The 19,973-nt window shown below is 42.3% G+C and overlaps 1 protein-coding gene across 1 annotated transcript in view; it reads right to left on the bottom strand.

Annotated features, from left to right (window-relative positions):
• Positions 1–19,973, bottom strand: part of lancl1 (LanC antibiotic synthetase component C-like 1 (bacterial)) — a 104,257-nt gene that overhangs the window by 27,607 nt on the left and 56,677 nt on the right. Inside the window, exon 5 of the mRNA XM_063051501.1 lies at positions 4,978–5,121. Within this exon, the coding sequence (XP_062907571.1) occupies positions 4,978–5,121 (144 nt within the window). The remainder of the gene's footprint in view (positions 1–4,977; positions 5,122–19,973) is intronic.

Here is a 19,973-nt window from a genome sequence, read left to right as displayed (position 1 = left end):
AGGTTTGCTACATGTGTCATGTGCTAGTGAGGACAGAAGTAGGAAAATCATACAGTTTAACATGCAGGCTAAGGAGTTGGTGCAGGACGGAGGGCTTCATATTTTTGGATCACTGGGTTCTCTTCCAGGAAAGGTGGGATCTCTACAGAAGGGACAGTTTGCACCTGAACTGGAAGGGGACTAATATCCTAGCAGGAAGATTTATTAGTGCTACACAGGGGTGTGTAAGATAGAGTTGTCGGGGGGGGGGGGGGCGGGGTGGATAGGAAGAATGCCAGAACAGATAGTGGAGTGGTTGTGGAAAAAAATGTTGTTAAACTTGCATACAAAGTCAGGAATCAGAAGGTTGAGCAATGTGGGATTAATGTTCTGAGCTGCATATATTTCAATGTAAACAGTAAAAGATGGATTGTAGCCATTTGTGAGATTGGTTGCAGGAGGGGCAGGACTGGCAGCTCAATGTTCCAGGTTTCTGTTGTACTAGATGAGATAGAGTGGGAGAGATTAAGCGGGGGGAAGGGTGGCATTACTAGAGAGGGGGAAAAAAAATCACAGCAGTGCTCAGATAGGGCAGACTGGAGAGCTTGTCTACTTAGGCTTTATGGGTACAATTGAAGAATAAGAAAGGTATGACCACATTTATGGGATTATATTATAGACCATGCAACAGTTTAAAGAACTTAGAGAAGAAAATTTGTAGAGAGATCAGATAGTTGCAAAAACATAAGGTTGTGTTAGTAGGTGATTTTAACTTTCCACATATTGACTGGAACTCCCATACTGTAAAAGGGCTGGTTGGGAAAGAATTTATCAAATATGTTCAGTAAAGTTTCTTTAATCAGTACATAGAAGTCTCTACTAGAGAGCGCAATACTAGAAATCCGATTAGGGAATGAGACCGAGCAGGAGACAGAAGTCTGTGTAAGAGAACACTTTGCATCTAGCGATCATAATGCCGTTATAACTCAATCTGAAATTTTGAGTGTACAGAGTTTGTATGTTCCTGGCAGAATAAAAGCTAAGGATAACAGGTTTAGGAAATCTTGATTTTCAAGAGTTATTAAGAACCTGGTTAAGAAAAAGGAGGTGCATAGCAGGTATAGGCAGGAAGGAACAAATGAAGCGCTTGAGGAGTATAGGAAATGCAAGAGAACACTTAAGAAAAAAATCAGGAGAACTAAAAGAAGACATGAGATTGCTCTAGAAGACAAGGTGAAGGAAGATCATAAGGACTTCTACAAATAGATGCAGAGCAAACGGATAGCAAGAGACAAAATTGGGACTCTGGAAGATCAGAGTGGCAATCTATGCGTGGAGCCGAAAGAGATGGGGGAGATCTTAAATGGATTTTTTGCATCTGTATTTACTCGGGAAACAATGAGGAAATGTAGCAGCGAGGTCATGAGTCCTACACAGATTACAGAGGAGGAGATGTTTGCTGTCTTGAGGCAAATTAGGGTGGATAAATCCCCAGGGCTTTGCAAGGTGTTCCCCTGGACCCTGTGGGAGGCTAGTGCAGAAACTGTGGGGTCCTTACAGAGATACTTAAAACATTGTTAGCCACAGTTGAGGTGCAGGAGGATTGGAGGATAGCTGATGTTGTTCTGTTGCTCAAGACAGGCTCTAAGAACAAGCCAGGTAATTATTGGTCATTGAAGCTGACATCAGTATTGGAGAAATTATTGGAAGGGACCGGATATAAAAGCATTCAGATAGACAAGGATGGATTACGGAAAGTCAACATGGCTTTGTGAGTGGTAAATTGTGTTTAACCAATCTTATAAGAGTTTTTTGAGGAAGTTACCAGGATAGTTGAAGAAAGCAAGGCAGAAGATGTTGTCTACATGGACTTTCGTAAGGCATTTGACAAGTTCTCCCATGGGAGGTTGGCCAAGAAAGTTCAGTCACTTGGCATTCAAGATGAATTAGTAAATTGGAAAAGACATAGGCCTTGTGGGAGAAGCCAGAGTGGAAGTAGATGGCTGCCACTCTGACTAGATGGCTATGACTAGTGGAGGGCCTCAGTGATCAGTGCTGGGTCCATTGCTGTTTGTCATCTATATCAATGATCTGCATGATACTGGATCAGCAGATTTGCAGGTGACACTAAGACTGGGAGTGTAGTAGACAGGAAGGAAGGCTATCATGGTTTGCAGTGAGATCTGGAATAGCTGTAGAACTGGGCTAAAAAATGGCAGATGGAATTTTAACGCAGATAAGTGCGAGGTGTTGAACTATGGGAGGACCAACCAGGGTAGATACAGTAGAAAGGGTTGTAAAGAAAGCTTTTGGTACAATAGCCTTCATAAATCAAAGTATTGAGTACAGGAATTGGGATGTAATGTTAAAATTGATTAAGATGTTGGAGAGGCTTAATTTGGAGTATTGTGCAGTTTTGCTCACCTCCCTGTAGGATAGATGTAAATAAGATTGAAAGAGTATTGAGAAAATTTATAAGGATGTTACCGGGACCTAAGGTCCTTTAGGAAAAGGTTGAAAAGGTTAGGAGTTTATTCCCTATAACGTAGAAGTTTGAGAGGAGTGGTATAGATAGGGTACATGTAACAGTCTTTTTCCGTTAGAGGTTATGGGTTAAGAGTAAAAGGTGAAGTATTTAAGGGGAACATGAGGGGAAGCTTCTTCACTCAGAGGGTGGTGAGAGTGTGGAACAAGCTTCTAGCACAAGTGGTGGATACATGGTCAATTTCAACATTTAAGAGAAATTTGGATAGGTACATGGATGAGGGGGTATGGAGGGCTATGGTCTGGGTGCAGTTCATGGGACAAGGCAGATTAATGGTTTGGCAGAGAATAGATGGACCAACAGGTCTGTTTCTGTGCTGTAGTGTTCTATGACTCTATGACTAAGTATTTCACTTTGGAATAGCATTTGCAAGATCTGTGCGAGGGCGAGGCCATTAAAAACACAAGTCTCATTGCAAGTGAGTTTCACTTGAACCAATAAAAAGAAGTGGGCATTGAGGGAGCAGCCATTGTTGGAGCGGGCCAGTATTAGAGTGAGAAACTGAAATTGTGGGTCAATAGGCTTTGATGAGAAGAAGTAGAGGCAATTTTGAATAGGCCTTTGTGTGACTGGCCTCGTGGAGCAGTCTAAGATCTGAGGTTTTCACTCAAGAGGCTTCAGAAAGGAGGCATAGGTGAGTAGTAGGTAGTAGGCAGAAACATATTATATAGATTATATCTAAAAAAATACCAAATTACAACAAATAAGGATGCATGAAATGATGTGCTGTGGTTGCATGATGAGGGAGCTGGTGGACTCCATTGTGATTCCTGGTGACATCAGCAGCAAGTGTTGGGTGCTCGAAGAACTCAGGTTCAAAGTTGATAACCTGTAATCTGACCTTCAAACACTGTGATGCCGGGGGCGGTGGGGGGGGGGGTGGTTTGGACATTGTGTTACAGGAGGGCAGGTGCATCCATTAGGTTAACTACAGTGGATTCTGGTTGATTGGAGCAGCCACTTACTTTGGACAACTCTTGAATAACAAAATCTAATCAAGAAAATAGCAGAATTCACTATGTTTATTTCAGATAAACTCTTAATTGCCTCTTAATTGGGACAGGAGACAGTTGTTGAACAGTTTCCAACTAGTGTCAACATGTGCACTTGTGTGGCAGTTAAGACCCTACACTTAGAATAAAGCTTTTAGTCTGTTGTGTGCGCTTGTCATCAAAAAGCAGCAATTTTTGTCACTTATAGTTAGGGATAAATAAGCAGCAAGACAATTCAGAACAGTTTTGCTTACTGTAGCTTTAAGGATTCATGATTGGAAATGCTAGAAATGGAGTGAAAATGAACTGATTTCACTACTTCAACAAGTTAGAAACTACAGAGAATTTGAAGGTATCAACAATCATCTTGAATGTTACAATGAGAAAGAAGACCTGGAAATCGTTGACAGCATTGTATGAAGTCAGTACATTATCTGCATTAGGTGTAGGTGCTGATTTTGTTCACTTGCAGTTAGAAGAATTCCTCCATCAATAAACATTAGGAACTAATACACAGTTTTATAGTACTGCAGTAGTATTGGTAGAATTTTAATTTGTTTCATATGTTATTTAAATACATAATTTGTTACTATGTCTTTTTTTTAAATACCTTTTTAAACTATTTCAATGAAAATTCAGCTAGTTAGGACAGCTGCTTTATTGGGCCAAAACATATTGGTCCCAGTGTAACTGGAATTACTGACTTCAAATTCACTATGTGGCCAGAGACAAGAGAGTGTGACTGCAAGTGAGGCAGGTAGGGGATCCAAGAGCTAGTGCTGGAGGAGCCTTTGCCCTTCAGCCTGCCCAATAGGTCTGAGACTGTTGCTCCCTCTGAAGATAAGAGCGGGGGCTATAGAAAGGATAAGTAACCAAACCATGTCTCCAAGGTTCTGGAAGCCATTCAAGAGGGGGGAGAGAGAAGAGAATTGTAGTTGGTAGTTGGGGATGGTGTCATCAAGGGAACAGAGATAATTTAAGTTCAATTTTCCAAATGTTTGTTCAGCATCCCACTGTTCAGCATTCCTGTAACCGCTATTTGCTCATCTCCAACTTTCCTACGTGGGTCCCACTAAAACAATCCCTTACTCTAGCCAGGCCATTCACCTGGAACCAATCCCAATCTCCATTCCTTTAAGTTCAAGGGGCATACAGTAGACCTGAACAAACATCATGAACAACCAGATTTGATTGGGCCATATCAAACCACTTTTCTGTGAAGACATTCACTACTGCAATCCACCTCAGAATGTATTACATTTCAAACTTTGTCCCCACCAATTTTATCCTCATCTCTGACAATTAATGCAAATAGCTTATTGTCGGCATAAAATTGTTATTTAAATAATTAGAAATATTAAGTAATGAGTGGGACCTGCACTATTGATGCAATACACTGTATTGACACTTCTTTACCTGCTACTGAGGGAAACTTCAGAGGATTAGGATTTAACCACATACCTGCATCAGGAAGTAATAGATTCCTGCTAAGCCATGAGCTGCTCCAACATAATGCTCCTGGTACCATTCATACATCAATGGACTTTTGGAATAACTTGTTCTGCTGCCTAGTTTTTCTCCAGAAGTTATAACAGCAGTACAGATCTTGAAAGACACAAAGAAGTTTCACAATATAATTTTTGATTTAATATATTTAGTATATATCATATATTAGCACAGAATGATAATTTAATGAGAAGAATACAATCAGTAAAGTAAAATATTGCTCTGAGATTTAAGGTGAAAGAGATTGAGGCAATTACTCATTTTCTGATGGTGACTAGGAAAGGAAGGTGAATTAAGTTAGACAGAGTGCCTACACCTTACATTTAAGTACTACCTTTGTCAGTCAGTGTGTGCAGTTTTTCATGGTTTCTGTTGTGAATGCCTGCAAGAAAATGAATCTCAAGGTTGTTATACAAGACATAAGATACAGGAGCAGAATTAAGAGATTTGGCTCATTGAGTCTGCTCCACCATTTCATCATGGCTGATCCAATTTTCCTTTCAGCTCCAATCTCTTGTCTTCTCCCCGTATCCCTTCAAGCCCTGACCAATCAAGAATCTATGAACATCTGCCTTAAATATACATAAAGACTTGGCCTCTACAGCTGCCTGTGGCAAAGAATTCCACAAATTCAACACCCTCTGGCTAAAGCAATTCTTCCTCACCTCTGTCCTAAAAGGATGCCTCTCTATTCTGAGGCTGTATCCTCTGGTCTTAGACTCTTCGACCATAGGAAACATCCTCTTCACATCCACTCTATCAAGGCCTTTCACCATCTGATAGGTTTTAATGAGGTCATCCCTCATTCTTCTGAATTCTAGTGGATACAGGCCCAGGTACACTCTTCATATGACAAGCCATTCAATCCTGGAATCATTTTCATGAACCTCCTTTGAACCCTCTCCAGTTTCAACAACACACACAAAATACTGGAGGAACTCAGCAGGCCAGGCAGCATCTATAGAAAAGAGTAGTGTTGATGTTTTGGGCCAAGACCCTTCATCAGGACTGGGAAAATAGATGAGGAGTCAAAGTAAGAAAATGGGGGGAGGGGAGGAAGAACCACAAGATGATAGGTGAAACCAGGAAGTGGGGGGCAAGGGTGAAGTAGAAAGCTGGGAAGTTGATTGGTGAAAGCGATACAGGGCTAGAGAAGGGAGAATCTGATAGGAGAAGACAGAAGGCAATGTAAGAAAGAAAAGGGGGAGAAGCATCAGCCCAGAGGGAGGGAGGTGATAGGTTGGTAAGGAGATAAAGTGAGAGGGAAATCGGAATGGGGAATGGTGGGGGGGGTGAAAAGAGGAGGGCATGGTCAGAAGTTCGAGAAATTGATGCTCATGCCATCAGGTTGGAGTCCAGCCAGACGGAATACAAGAGGTTTTTTGTCCAACCTGAGTGCGGCCTCATTGCAACAGTAGAGGAGGTCGTGGACTGAAATGTCAGAATGGGAATGGGAAGTGGAATTAAAATGAGTGGCCACTAGGTGATACCACTTTTTTGGGCAGTCGGAGCATAGGTGCTTGGCGAAATGGTCTCCTGATCTGCATCGGGTATCACCTATATATAGGAGGCCACTCTGGGAGCACCGGATACAGTAAATGACCCCTACTGATTCACAGGTGAAGTGTTGCTTCATCTGGAAGGACTGTTTGAGGCCCTGAATGGTTGTGAGGGAGGAGATGTAGCACTTGTTCTGCTTGCAAGGATAACTACCAGGAGGGATACCAGTGGGGAGGGATGACTGCACAAGGGTGTTGCATAGAAAGCGATCCGTGCGGAAAGCAGAAAGTTGGGGGAGGAGGGGAGGAAAAGATGTGCTTGGTTGTGGGATCCCACTGGACATGGAGGAAGTTACGGAGGATTATGTGCTGAACGCGAAGGCTGGTGGGTGGTAGAACAAGAGGAACACCAACCCTGGTGGGGTGATGGGAAGATGGGGTGAGAGCAGATGTGTGCGAAATAGAAGACATGTGATTGAGGGCAGCGTTGATGATGGAGGAAGGGAAGCCCCTTTCTTTCCTTAGTTCTGGAATGAAAAGCCTCATCCTGAGAGCAGATGCGGCAGAGATAGAGGAATTGAGAGAAGGAGATGTTGATTTTACAAGTAACAGGGTAGGAAGAGGTATAGTCCAGGTAGCTGTGAGAGTCAGCGTTTACAATAGACATCAGATTGGGGAGACCCAACGCGGACTAGGAGAACGTTTTGTCGAGCATCAGTAAAAGTGGGATCTCCCAGTGGCCACTCATTTTAATTCTACTTCTCATTCCCTTCCGATACGTCAGTACATGGCCTCCTCTACTGTTGTGATAAGGCCACACTCAGATTGGAGGATATATACACCTTATATTCCATCTGAGTAGCCTCCAACCTGATGGCATGAACATTGATTTCTTGAACTTCCAGTAATGCCCCCCACACCCTCATTCTCCATTTCCTTCTCATCTTACCTCCTTACCCACTCAACACATCCCTTTGGTGTTCCTCTCCCTTTACTTTCTTCCATGGCCTTCTGTCTTCTCCCATCAGATTCCCCCTTCTCCAACCCTGTGTCTTTTTCAGCAATCAACTTCCAAACTCTTTACTTCACCCTTCCCCACCTCCCAGGTTCACCTATCACTTTGTGGTTCTTCCACCCCTCCCTCCACTTTCTTACCCTGACTCCTCATCTTTTCTTCCAGTCCGGATGAAGGATTTCGGCTTGAAACGTTGACTATACTCTTTGCCATAGATGCTGCCTAGCCTGCTGAGTTCCTCCAGCATTTTGTGTGTGTTGCTTGGATTTCCAGCATCTGTCGATTTTCTCCAGTTTCAGCCCCTCCTTTCTAAGGTATAGAGGCCCAAACCTGCTCACAATACTCCAAATGAGGCCTCACCAGTGCTTTATAAAGTTTCATCATTGCATCCCTGCTCTTATATTCTAGTCCTCATGAAATGAATGTTACCATTGCATTTGCTGTCCTAACCACAGAGTCAACCTGAAAATTAACCCTTCGGGAATCCTGTACAAGGACTCCCGAGTCTCTTTGCATCTTAGTTCTTTGTATTTTCTCTCCAGTTAGAAATTAGTCAACCCTTTCATTTCTTCTATCAAAGTGCATGACCATACATTTCCCAACACTGTATCTGCCATTTCCAATCTGCCATTTCTTTGCCCATTCTCCTAATGTCTAAGTCCTTCTGCAGCCTCTCCACTTTCTCAAAACTATATGCCCCTCTACCTAGCTTCATATTGTCTGCAAACTTTACAACAAAGCCATCAATTCCGTCATCCAAATCATTGATGTATAACATAAAAAGAATCGGACCCAACACAAACCCCTGTGGAACACCCCTAGTCACCAGCAGTCAGTCAGCAAAGGCTCCCTTGATTCCCACTCTTTGTCTCCCGCCAATCAGCCACTGCTTTATCCATGTTAGAATCTTTCTTGTAATACCATGGACTCGTAGCTTGTTAAGCAGCCTCATGTGTGGCACCTTGTTGAAGGCCTTATGAAAATCCAAGTACACAACACCAACCAATTCTCCTTTGTCTATCCTACTTGTTACTTCTTCAAAGAATTCCAACAGATTTGGCAGGCAAGATTTTCCCTTGAGGAAACCATGCTGACTATGGCCTATTTTATCACATGCCTCCACATAACCCGAGATCTCATCCTTAATAATTGACTCCAACATCTTCCCAACCATTGAGGTCAGACTAACTGTCCTATAGTTTCTAGGGTGACATATACAATATGTATTTTCATTATACATTTACTTTGAACTTGAACTTTGAAGTGGTACACAAGTTGTCAGTCAAGACCCTTCAATAACTTTACTTTTGTTGTGGGCACTGAAAATGGCTTTGTGAGGGACAATCCTTGTCTCACTGAATGAGTACCTTGAGGAGGAAACAAAGGAGATTGATGAAGATACACTGGTAGATGTCGTATGTATGGATATTTGACAAACTGCCAAATGATTAGCTTGTTGTTAGGAGACAAGAGGACAGGACTGGAATGATACATTTTTGATTGCAGTGTACCAAGGAACAGGGATTGCTGCTGGGATCTTTCGTATATTAATGATAAGGATATGAATGTAAGAAGTATGATTATCAAGATGACACAAAAGTTAGTGGTGTTGTGGATAGTGAGGAAGATTTACTTAGGCTACAGCAGAAAACCACTCAGTGGCCACTTCATTAGCTGTACCTGATCGCTAATGCAAATATCTAATCATGTAGCAGCAATTCAATGCATAAAAAACATGCAGACATGGTCAAGAGGTTCAGTTGTTGTTCAAACCCCAAACATCAGAATAGTGAAGAAATGTGATCTAAAAAATGACTTCCACCATGGAACAACTGTTGGTGCCACGTGGGGTGGTTTGAGTATCTCAGAAACTGCTGATCTCCAAGGATTTTCACATAGAAGTCACAGTCATAGAAAAGTACAGTGCAGAAACAGGCCCTTTGGCCCATCTAGTGTGTCAAACCATTTAATCTGCCTAATCCCATCAAGCTGCACCCAGACCATAGCCCTCCATCCCCCTGCCACCCAACGACCTATTCAAATTTCTCTTAACAGCTGAAATCAACACTGCATGCATCACTTGCATTGGTAGCTCATTTCACTTAAACCCATGTTCCCCTTAAACTTTTCATCTTTCACCCTTAACCCATGACCTCTTGTAGTCCCACCCAAAATGAGTGGAAAGAGCCTGCTTGCATTTATCCTCCAGTCCCAGCATCCTTGTAAACTTTCTCTGTACTCACTCAAGTTTATCTACATCTTTCCTGTAGGTAGGTAACCAAAGCTGCACACAATACTCGAAATTAGGCCTTACCAACTTCTTATACAACTTCAACATAACATCCCAACACCTTAACTCATTACTCTGATTTATGAAGACCAATGTACCAAAAGCTGTCTTAACGACCTATCTATCTGTGCTGCCACTTTCAATAAATTATGGACCTGTAGTCCCAGATCCCTTTGTTCTAATGCACTCCACAGCACCCTACCGTTCACTGTGTGAGACCTACTCTGGTTGGTCCTATCCAAGAGCAAAACCTCACACTTGTCTGCATTAAATTCCATCTGTTCTTTTCTCAGCCCATTTCTCCAGCAGCTCCAGATCCCGTTGCAATTCTAATAGTCTTCCTCACTGTCCACTACACCCCCAAACTTGATGTCATCTGCAAATTTGCTGATCCAATTAACCACATTATCATCCAGATCATTGCTATAGATGACAAACAACAATGGACCCAGCACTGATCCCAGTGGCACTCCACTATTCACAGACCTTCAAATAGAGGGGCAATTATGTACTACCACTCTCTAGTTTGTCCCACAAAGCCAATGTCAAATCCAATTTACTACCTCAACTTGAATGCCAAATGACTAAAACTTCTTGACCAACCTCTCGTGTGGGACATTGTCAAATGCCTTGCTAAAGTCCATTTGGTCAACATTCAGTACCTTGCCTTCATCAACTTTCCTGGTAACTTCCTCGAACAACTCTATAAGACTGGTTACATAGGGCCTATCATGCACAAAAACACTGACTATCCCTAATCAGTCCCTGTCTATCCAAATATTTATATATCCTGACCCTTACAATACCTTTCAATAACTTTGCTACTACTGATGGCAGGCTCACTGGCCTATAATTCCCTGTTTTGCTTTTAGAGTCTTCTTCAAACAGCAGAACATTAGCTATCCTCCAGACTTCTGGAACCTCACCTGTTGCTAAGGATGATTTAAATATCTCTGCTAGGTTCCCTACATTTTCTGCACTTGCCTCCCACAGGGTCCAAGGGAACACCTTGTCAGGATCAGGTCCTGGGATCTATCCATCCTAATTTGCCTGAAGACAGCAACACCTCCTCCTCTGTAATCTGTATAGGGTCAATCACCTTTCTGCTGCTTTGCCTTACTTCTGTAGATTCTATGCCCATCTCCCGAGTAAATGCAGATGTTAAAAATCTATTTAAGATCTCCCCCATCTCTTTTGGTTCCATGCATAGATTACCATTCAGATCTTCAAGGGGAACAATTTTGTCCTCTGCAATCCTCTTGCTCTTAATCTATCCATAGAATCCCTTAGGATTCTCCTTTACTTTGTCTGCTACGACAACCTCATTCCTTCCTTTAGTTCTCCTGATTTCCTTTTTTAAGTGTTCTCTTGCACTTCTTATACTCCATAAGTACCTCATTTGTTCTTACCTGTCTATACCTGCTGTGCATCTCCTCTTTTTTCTTCTTAACCTACACCTCAATATCTCTTGAAGGCCAAGGTTCCCTAAGCGTGTTATCTTTACTTTTTATTCTGACAGGCACACAAGCTTTTTACTCTCAAAATGTCACTTTTGGAAGGCCCCCTACTTACTAAGTAACCGTTGTTAGAAAACAGCCTGTCCCAATCCATGTATGCCAGATGATTTCTGATACAATCACAACTGACCTTCCTCCAGTTTAGAATTTAAACTTGCAAATCTGAACTATCCTTTTCCACATTTATTTTGAAACTAAAGACATTATGATCACTAGGTGCGAAGTGTTCCCCTACACAAACTTGTCACCTGCCTTGTCTCATTCCCTAATAGGAGATCTAGTATTGCACTCTCTAGTTGAGACTTCTACGTACTGATTAAGGAAACTTACTGAATATATTTGACAATTTTTTCCCCATCCAGCCCTTTTAGTTTAGGAGTCCCAGTCAATATGTGGAAAGTTAAAATCACCTACTATTACAACCTTATGTTTCTGTAATCTCTCTACAAATTTGTTCATCTAAACCCCATAGACTGTTGAGTGGTCTATAATTTAGCCCCATTAACATGGTCATACATTTCTTATTCCTCGTTTCCACCCATAACTCCCCACTAGATGAGTTCTCCAGCCTGTCCTAACATTTTCCATGATTAGTAATGCTACCTCTCACCCTTTAATCCTATCACATGTTTAGATGTCCTATCACATCTAAAACAATGAAATTACGGAATATTGAGCTGCCAGTCCTGCTCCTCCTGCAACCAACTCACTAATGGTTACAATATCATAATTCCAGGTGTTGATTCCCGAGCTCTTCTGCTATTCCTATGGTACTTCTTGCACTGAAATACTGGCAGCTCAGAACATTAGTTGAGCCATGCTCCATCTTTTGATTCGTGTCTCTACAACTCCACAACCTCTCCACTATCTGCTCTGGCACTCTGGTTGCCATTCCCTTGTAACCCTACTTTAAACCACGACCTCTGGCTGCTCTCCCTCCCACTTAAGAATCCTAAGGACTCAATCTGAGATGTGTCGGACCCTGGCACCCAGGAGGCAACACACCTTCTGGGAATCTTGTTCTTGTCCACAGAACCTCCTTTCTGTTCCCACAAGTAATGAATCCCCTATCACCACAGGTTACCTCCTATCCCCATTCTCTTCTGAGTCACAGTCAAACTCAGTGCCAGAGACCCCATTGCTGTGACTTTCCTCTGCTAGGTCATCCCTCCCAACCGTATCCAAAGTGGTATACCTGTTGTTGAGGGGGATGGCCAGAGTGGTATTCTGCACTGGCTCCTTAACCCCGTTCTCCTTCCTGATTGTCACCCAATCTCCTGTGGCCGGCACCTTGGGTGTAACTCCCTCTCTATATATCTTATCTATCACCCTCTCAGACTCCCGAATGAACTGAAGTTCATCCAGTTCAAACTCCAGTATTGGAAGCCGCAACAGGATGCATTTCTTGCAGGTGAAGTCATCAGGGACACGGGAGGTCTCCCTGCCTTCCCACATCCTGCAAGAGGAGCATTCTATTATCTTGCCTGGAATCCCTACTGTTCCAACTGTGCAAATATAAAGGAGGAAACACTACATAAGCTGTGGGGAAAAAAAATACCTACAGCCTTTTTGCCTTCTCTCACTCATGCTTCAAAGAGCTAAAACATCAATTAACCACTCCAACACTGCCCACTTCAACAATGGGCACTCTGCTTGCCCCTGCCTTATTTTTATTTGTTCTTGCCAATTAATCTCAACTGCTGATTGCCCACTGTTCAAAAACCAAACTGCCGCAAGTCAATGCTTTACATACTCAAATCAGCAAACCTAAGTGAGCAATCTCTTCTCACGTTTCCAATCTCTGATTGGCTGCTGCTCAAAAGTCTGTAGAGTTTATAGACAACGGTGTGAAAAACAAAATGCATCCAGTGAGCGGCAGTTCTGTGGATGTAAGCGCCTTGTTAATGTGAGCAGTCAGAGGAGAATGGCCAGTCTGGTTCAAACTGAAAAGAAGACAACAGTAACTCAAATAACCAAGTGTTTGTTAATCACAGAATGAAGGTATGTTAATGAATAAAGACTGTTGGATCCAAGTCTAGTTTTCTGAAACGGGTGGCACAGGTGGATCTGGTGGTGAAGAAAGCAAATGGCATGCTTGCCTTCATAGGTCAGGGAAAAGAGATAGAACATAATGCTGCAACTTCACAAAACACTGGTTAGATCACACTTGGTATATTGTGTGCTATTCTGATCACCAGTGTGTTAAAATTTCAAAGTAAATTTATTATCAAAGTACACATATTATTACCATATACTATGTTGAGATTCATTTTCCTCCAGACATTTAGAGTCATAGAAAACTACAGCACAGAAACAGGCCCTTCTAATCCAGTTGGTCTATTAATCTGCCGAGGCCCATTGATCTGCACCTGGACCATAGCACTCCCAACCACGTGACTATCCAAATTTCTCTTAAATGTTGAAATCAAACCTGCATCTACCACTTCTGCTGGCAAATCATTCCACACTTTCACCATATTCTGAGTGAAGAAATTCCCCCTCATTTTTACCTTAAACATTTCACCTTTCACACTTCACCCATGACCTCTAGTTCTAGTTGCACCCAACTTCAATAGAAAAAGCCAGCTTGCCTTTACCCTATCTATACCCTCATAATTTTGTATAAAGTGCCTCTATAAAATCTTCCCTCATTCTACTATGCTCTAGAGAATATCTTAACCTATTCAATCTTTCCCTATAACTTGGGACTTCAAGCCCTGGCAACACTCTTGTAAACTTTCTCTGCACTCTTTCAATCTTATTGACATCTTTCCCGCCAAGTAGGTGACCAAAGCTGCACACAGTACTCCAAATAAGGCCTCACTGATGTCTTCAACAACTTCAACATAATGTCCTAACTCCTGTACTCAATGCTTTCATTTATGAAGGCAAATGTGCCAGTTTTCTTTATGGCCCTATCTGTCTGTGTCACCAATTTCAAGGAATTATGGATCTGTATTGTCAGATCCCTGTGTTGTACCACACTCCTCAGTGCCCTACTGCTACTTATGCAGGACCATGCAAGTGCTACTCTGGTTTGTCCTTCCAAAGTGCAGCACCTCACACTTATCTGCATCAAAATTCTATCTGCCATTTTTCCAGCTGGTCCAAATCCCGCTGCGAGTCTTCCTTGCTGTCCACTATGCCCCCATTTTGACGTTATCCAGAAATCTGCTGATTCAGTTTAACACATTATCATCCAGATCTTTGATATAGATGACAAGCAACAGTGAAAGGAGCACCGATCCCTGTGGCACACCACTAGCTACACACCTCCTGTCTGAGAGGCAACCATCTACTACCACTATTGCCAAACAACTGAGCTTGTCCAAGGCCTTACTAAAGTGCAATATAGACAATATCCACTGCCTTGCCTTCATCAACTTTCCTGGTAACTTCCTCAAAAACTTCAAAGAATCGGTTAGACACGATACACCACGTAAAGCCATGTTGACTATCCCAAATCAGCCCCTGTCAATCCAAATTCTTATACATTTGGTTCCTTAGAATACCCTCCAATAACTTACCCATTATTGACATAGTGTGGATAGTCAGAGGCTTTTTCCCAGGGCTGAAATGGCTGCCACAAGAGGGCACAGGTTTAAGGTGCTTGGGAGTAGGTACAGAGGAGGTGTCAGGGGTAAGTGTTTTACTCAGAGACTGGTGAGTGCGTGGAATGAGCTGCCGGCAATAGTGGAGGAGGAGGATACAATAGGGTCTTTTAAGAGACTTTTGGATAGGTACATGGAGCTTAGAAAAATAGAAGGCTATGGGTAACCCTAGTAATTTCTAAGATAGGGACATGTTCAGCACAACTTTGTGGGCCAAAGGGCCTGTATTGTGCTGTAGGTTTTCTATGTTTCAAAATTTTATTTTTGAAGTTCTTCCATTCACCAAGTACAACTTTGCCTGAAGACGACCTACCAAATCCATACTTGCCAGATACTTTACCATCAGGACTGGCAAAATTACCAAAAAAATTAGGAAAAAAGGAATACAATAGAATTTTACAAAAACTATAGAATACATGAACAGCCAAAGACTAACAAACAACCAATATACAATAGAAGACAAACTGCGCAAATAAAAAAATAGTACTAAGAACATGAGTTGTAAAGAGTCCTTGAAAGTGAGCCTGTAGATTGTAGAATTAGTTCAGAACGGTAGTAAAAGAAATTATCCACACCGGTTCAGAATCCTGGTGGTTGTAGGCTAGTAACTGTTCCTGAACCTGGTGGTGTCGGTCCTAAGACTCCTGTACCTCCTGCCTGATGGTAGTAGCAAGAACAGGGCATGGTCTGAATGTTGAAGGACACTGATGATGGATGCCGCTTTTTAGTGGCAATGCTCCATGTAAATATAGTCAGTGGTGGGGAAGGCTTTGCCAGTGATGGACTGGGCTGTATCCACCATTTTATATATCCTTTTCCACTCCTGGGCACTTGTGTTTTCATACCAGGCCATGTTCCAACCAGTTAAGATACTCTTCACTGTGCATCTGTATGAGGTTTCGCTTCTGGAAGACTCAATGCCGTTTATACTCACTTTAACTGACAGAACATGGAAGCACCTTCACAACACCCCCACAGGCCCTGCTGAGCCTGTGAGCTCCTCTGGAGCTGACATGAGAGCATCCTTCTGGGGGTGGGGTGAATCCATGAAAAGCATTTGGCCCAGATGGCGTACCTGGTCGAATACTGAAGACCTGTGTTAATCAAATGGCTGCAGTTTTTAAAACTGACATATTCAACCTCTTACTTTGGCAGTCTGAAGTACCCACCTGCTTCACGCAGGTACCAATCATACCAATACTCCGTAAGAACATGGTAACTTGCCTGAGTGTCTATTGTGATGAAGTACTTCGAGAGGTTGGCCATGAAACATATCAACTCCTGCCTGAGCAGTGATCTGGATCTGCTCCAAATTGTCTATTATCACAACAAGTCAACAGCAAAAACTATTTCACTGGTTCTTCACTCAGATCTTGAAGACGTGGATAATGAAAATGCCTCTTCATTGACTAAAGTACAGCATTCAACACCATCATCCTCTCAAAACCCATGACTTAGCTCCAAAACCTGGGCATTGGTACCTCCATGTTCAACTGGATTCTCAATACCCTCACTCAGTGGCGATTCTAAGGTATGTCAGGTATGGCACGTGCCCTGGGCACCACTGAGCAGTTTCTATTAAAGTCAGACAAACCATCTTTGGATAGTGAAAAAAGAATTTTCTTCAGATGCTGGGTTAACAGCTAAGGAGGAAATGGAAAGAGTCATGAAGGGAACATTCGACCGTCTTCACAGAGAAATGGACGAAAGGTTCGCTCATTTGCATGACACTGACACAAAGTTTGGGTTCCTTCTCGATGTCAAGGGACTGTGTTACGGCGCTGACAGTAATGACCTAAAAAAGTGCAAAAATTTGGGCGAATTGTACAGCTCTGATGTTGCTGGACAGCAGCTGTATGAAGAAATTTTGTTTGCAGAATGTTGCTATCAAGGCTGGTCGACATAAAAATATCAAGACCTGAAGAGCTTCTTGAATTTATTGTTCAGTATGGAGATGAGAGCGTCTTCCCCAATCTTCACATTGCTATTCAGATAATGCTAACTATCGCAGTTTCCATCGCCAGCTGTGAGAGATCATTCAGCAAGTTAAAACTAATACTTTCATATTTGAGAGCCTCCATGGGTCAAGGCAGACTCTGTGATCTTGCTCTGCTGAGTGTAGAAAGAGAAGAAACTGAAAAAAAAACTGACTTTGATCACATCAGAGACCAATTTGCATCAGTGAAAGCAAGGAAGGTGCAGTTATAATTTTCATGTAGTGCCATAATTTGTTAATTAAAAGATTAACAAGCCTGACTTGTATTTTTGAGCTGATATTATAGTAAAGTTATCTAAAAGATGAGTGTCAGATGTTTGGACAGGGGCACAATTTCAGTGCTTGCCATAGGCGCTATTTTCCGTAGATACGCCCCTGCCCTCACTGACAGATCCCAGTTAGTACGGATTGACAACAGTATTGTAAGGATGTGTCTGTGCTGGGCAGTAGCAGAGAATGCCAGAGTTATGTAGTTATACTGCTCAGAAACAGGTCCTTTGGCCCAAATTGTCCATGCCAACAAGATGCCAATCGAGCTAGTTTCATTTCCCTGCATTTGACCCTTATCCCATTCGACCTTACCAATCCATACAGAGTGGATTCTGGTTAATTGGTCAAATGGTTAACTGGGACAGCCACTTATTTGGGACAATTCTTAAAGAACTATAACTAATCAAGAAAATTGCCCGGATTCCCTTTGTTTATGTGGGACACTATGCCGCTTAACTGGGGCAGGAGACTGTTGCCGAACAGGTTCTAACTCGCGTCAGTCATGCGTATTTGCATGGCTGTTAGACGCTACACTGTGCTTCAAGTGAACAGAATAGGTTGCGTGTGTTTGCATTCAAGTGATTCAGTGATTTTTTGTCACTAGTAGTTCATGACAAATAAGCAGTAAGACAATTCAGAACTGTCTCGCTCACTGTGTTTTTAAGCATTACGGCTTGGAGATGTCAGAAACAGCCAAGAGTGGAAATGAACCTATTTCACCATTTCAACAAGTTAGGAACTACAAATAATTTGAAGGTATCAACAATCATCTTGAATGTTACAATGAAAAAATGAAGATTTGGATGATGAAATCGTCAATAGCATTGTATGAAGGCAATCCATTATCTGTACTGATTTTGCTCATATGTGTACTGGATGAATTCCTCCATCATTACCATTAGGAACTTTTAGGAACACAGTTTTATAGTACTGCAGTACCATTGGTAGTGTTCTAATTTGTTCCATATTTCATTTAAATACACAATCTGTTACTCCGTTTGTATTTTTTAAAATACATTTCCATGAAACTTCAGCTAATTGGGTCAGCAGTGTCCCAATTAACCAGAGTCCACTGTACCTGTCTAATAAACATTGCCAGTGTACCTGCTTTTACCACTTCCTCTGGCAACTTGCTTTATACTCACAGCTCTTCAGGAAAAACGTTGTCCCTCACATAGTCTTTAAACAATCCCCCCACCCCTCCCTTACCTTAAACATGCCCTGTAGTTTTAAATTCCCCTGCCATGGGAAAAAGACTGAGATCATAAACCTCCCGTGGCCTTCCTGATTTTATAAGTCTCTAAAAAAAAGTAATCGCTCAGCCTCTTTCACTCCAAAGAGAACAGCCCAGCTTATCCAGCCTCTCCTTATTACTCAAGATTCCTTAGAGGTTTGCAAAGATTTGGCATGACTTCTAAAACTTTGACAAACTTCTATAGATGTGTGGTGGGGAGTATATTGACTGGACTGCATTACTGCCTGGTATGAAAACACCAACGGCCTTGAAATGATGTTTCCTTTACATTGTTATAGCTGGGTGGGAGGGGGTAATGGGGACAAACTCCCACTACCTATTAAATGCTCCTAATGGCGTGTGCCTCAAATAGCCTCTGACAACCAAGTCCAGCTCCTTGGCCTTCATGTGTGGCTTAGCTACTAAGCTCGGCGGAACCATTTCTACTGACAGGAGAAGGGGCAAAGGCTGGTTACTGGCGCCTTAAAATCAGTCACTTTGGGAAGATGGAGCTCTTCAGCCGTGGTTGGCAGCTCATCTAGGATAAGGAAAACGCTGATCTCAAAGCTCTGCTGTCTTGCAGCTATACCCACTCATAAGGAAAGCTTCAGGGGTAAACCCCGAGGGAAAAATCCGGAGCTGAAGTCCCTCAGCAGTCCTACAATGAGTTCAATGTTGACTGGCAATTCCTGCGATGCTGTTGGTACCAAACTGTATCGGTCTCTACCACTCTTTTGGGTTCATCAGATGTGTGGAGAGGGGGAGCTTGCTTCATGGGCAACAGCTTGATCTCCATATTGTACTGCCCAGGCTTGCGTATCTAGACAGCTAAAACGCAGTATCCATGGTCAACTCTGACCAACGGAGGCCTTAGACCTTGAATGGAAAATCCTACAAAAAGTAGTGGATACAGCCCAGTCCATCATGGATAAAGCCCTCCCCACTATTGAGCACATCTATACAGAGTATTGTTGCAGGAAAGCAGCATCCATCATCATGGACCTCCACCACCCATTGCTCTCTTCTCATTGCTGTTATCAGGGATAAGGTACAGGAGCCTTAAGACTCACACCAACATGTTAAGGAACAGTTATTATTCATCGGCCATCAGGATCTTGAACTAGAGGGGATAACTTCATTCAACTTCACTCATCCCATGACTGAACTGTTCCCACAACCAATGGACTTAATTTCAAGGACTTTTCATCTCAGGTTCTCGATATTTATTGCTTATTTTATTATTATTTATTTATTTTTGATTTGCACCATTTGTTGTCTTTTGCACACCTGTTGTCCACTCTGTTGGTGTAGTATTTCATCGATTCTATTATGGTTATTGGATTCATTGAGTATGCCTGCAAGAAATGAATCTCAGGGTTGTATGTAGTGACATATGTACTTTGATAACAAATTTACTTTGAAGTTTTAAGTTTATTGCTAGGTGACCAGAACTAAACACAATACTCAAATTGTGGTCCCACCAATGTCTTGTACAGCTGTAGCATCACTTAACAACTCT

The sequence above is a fragment of the Mobula hypostoma genome, chromosome 6 (assembly GCF_963921235.1).
Source record: "Mobula hypostoma chromosome 6, sMobHyp1.1, whole genome shotgun sequence".
Classification (NCBI taxonomy): Eukaryota; Metazoa; Chordata; class Chondrichthyes; order Myliobatiformes; family Myliobatidae; genus Mobula; species Mobula hypostoma.
The sequence above is the reverse complement of the archived record's forward strand: the minus strand, read 5'-3'. Positions and strand labels throughout refer to the sequence as shown.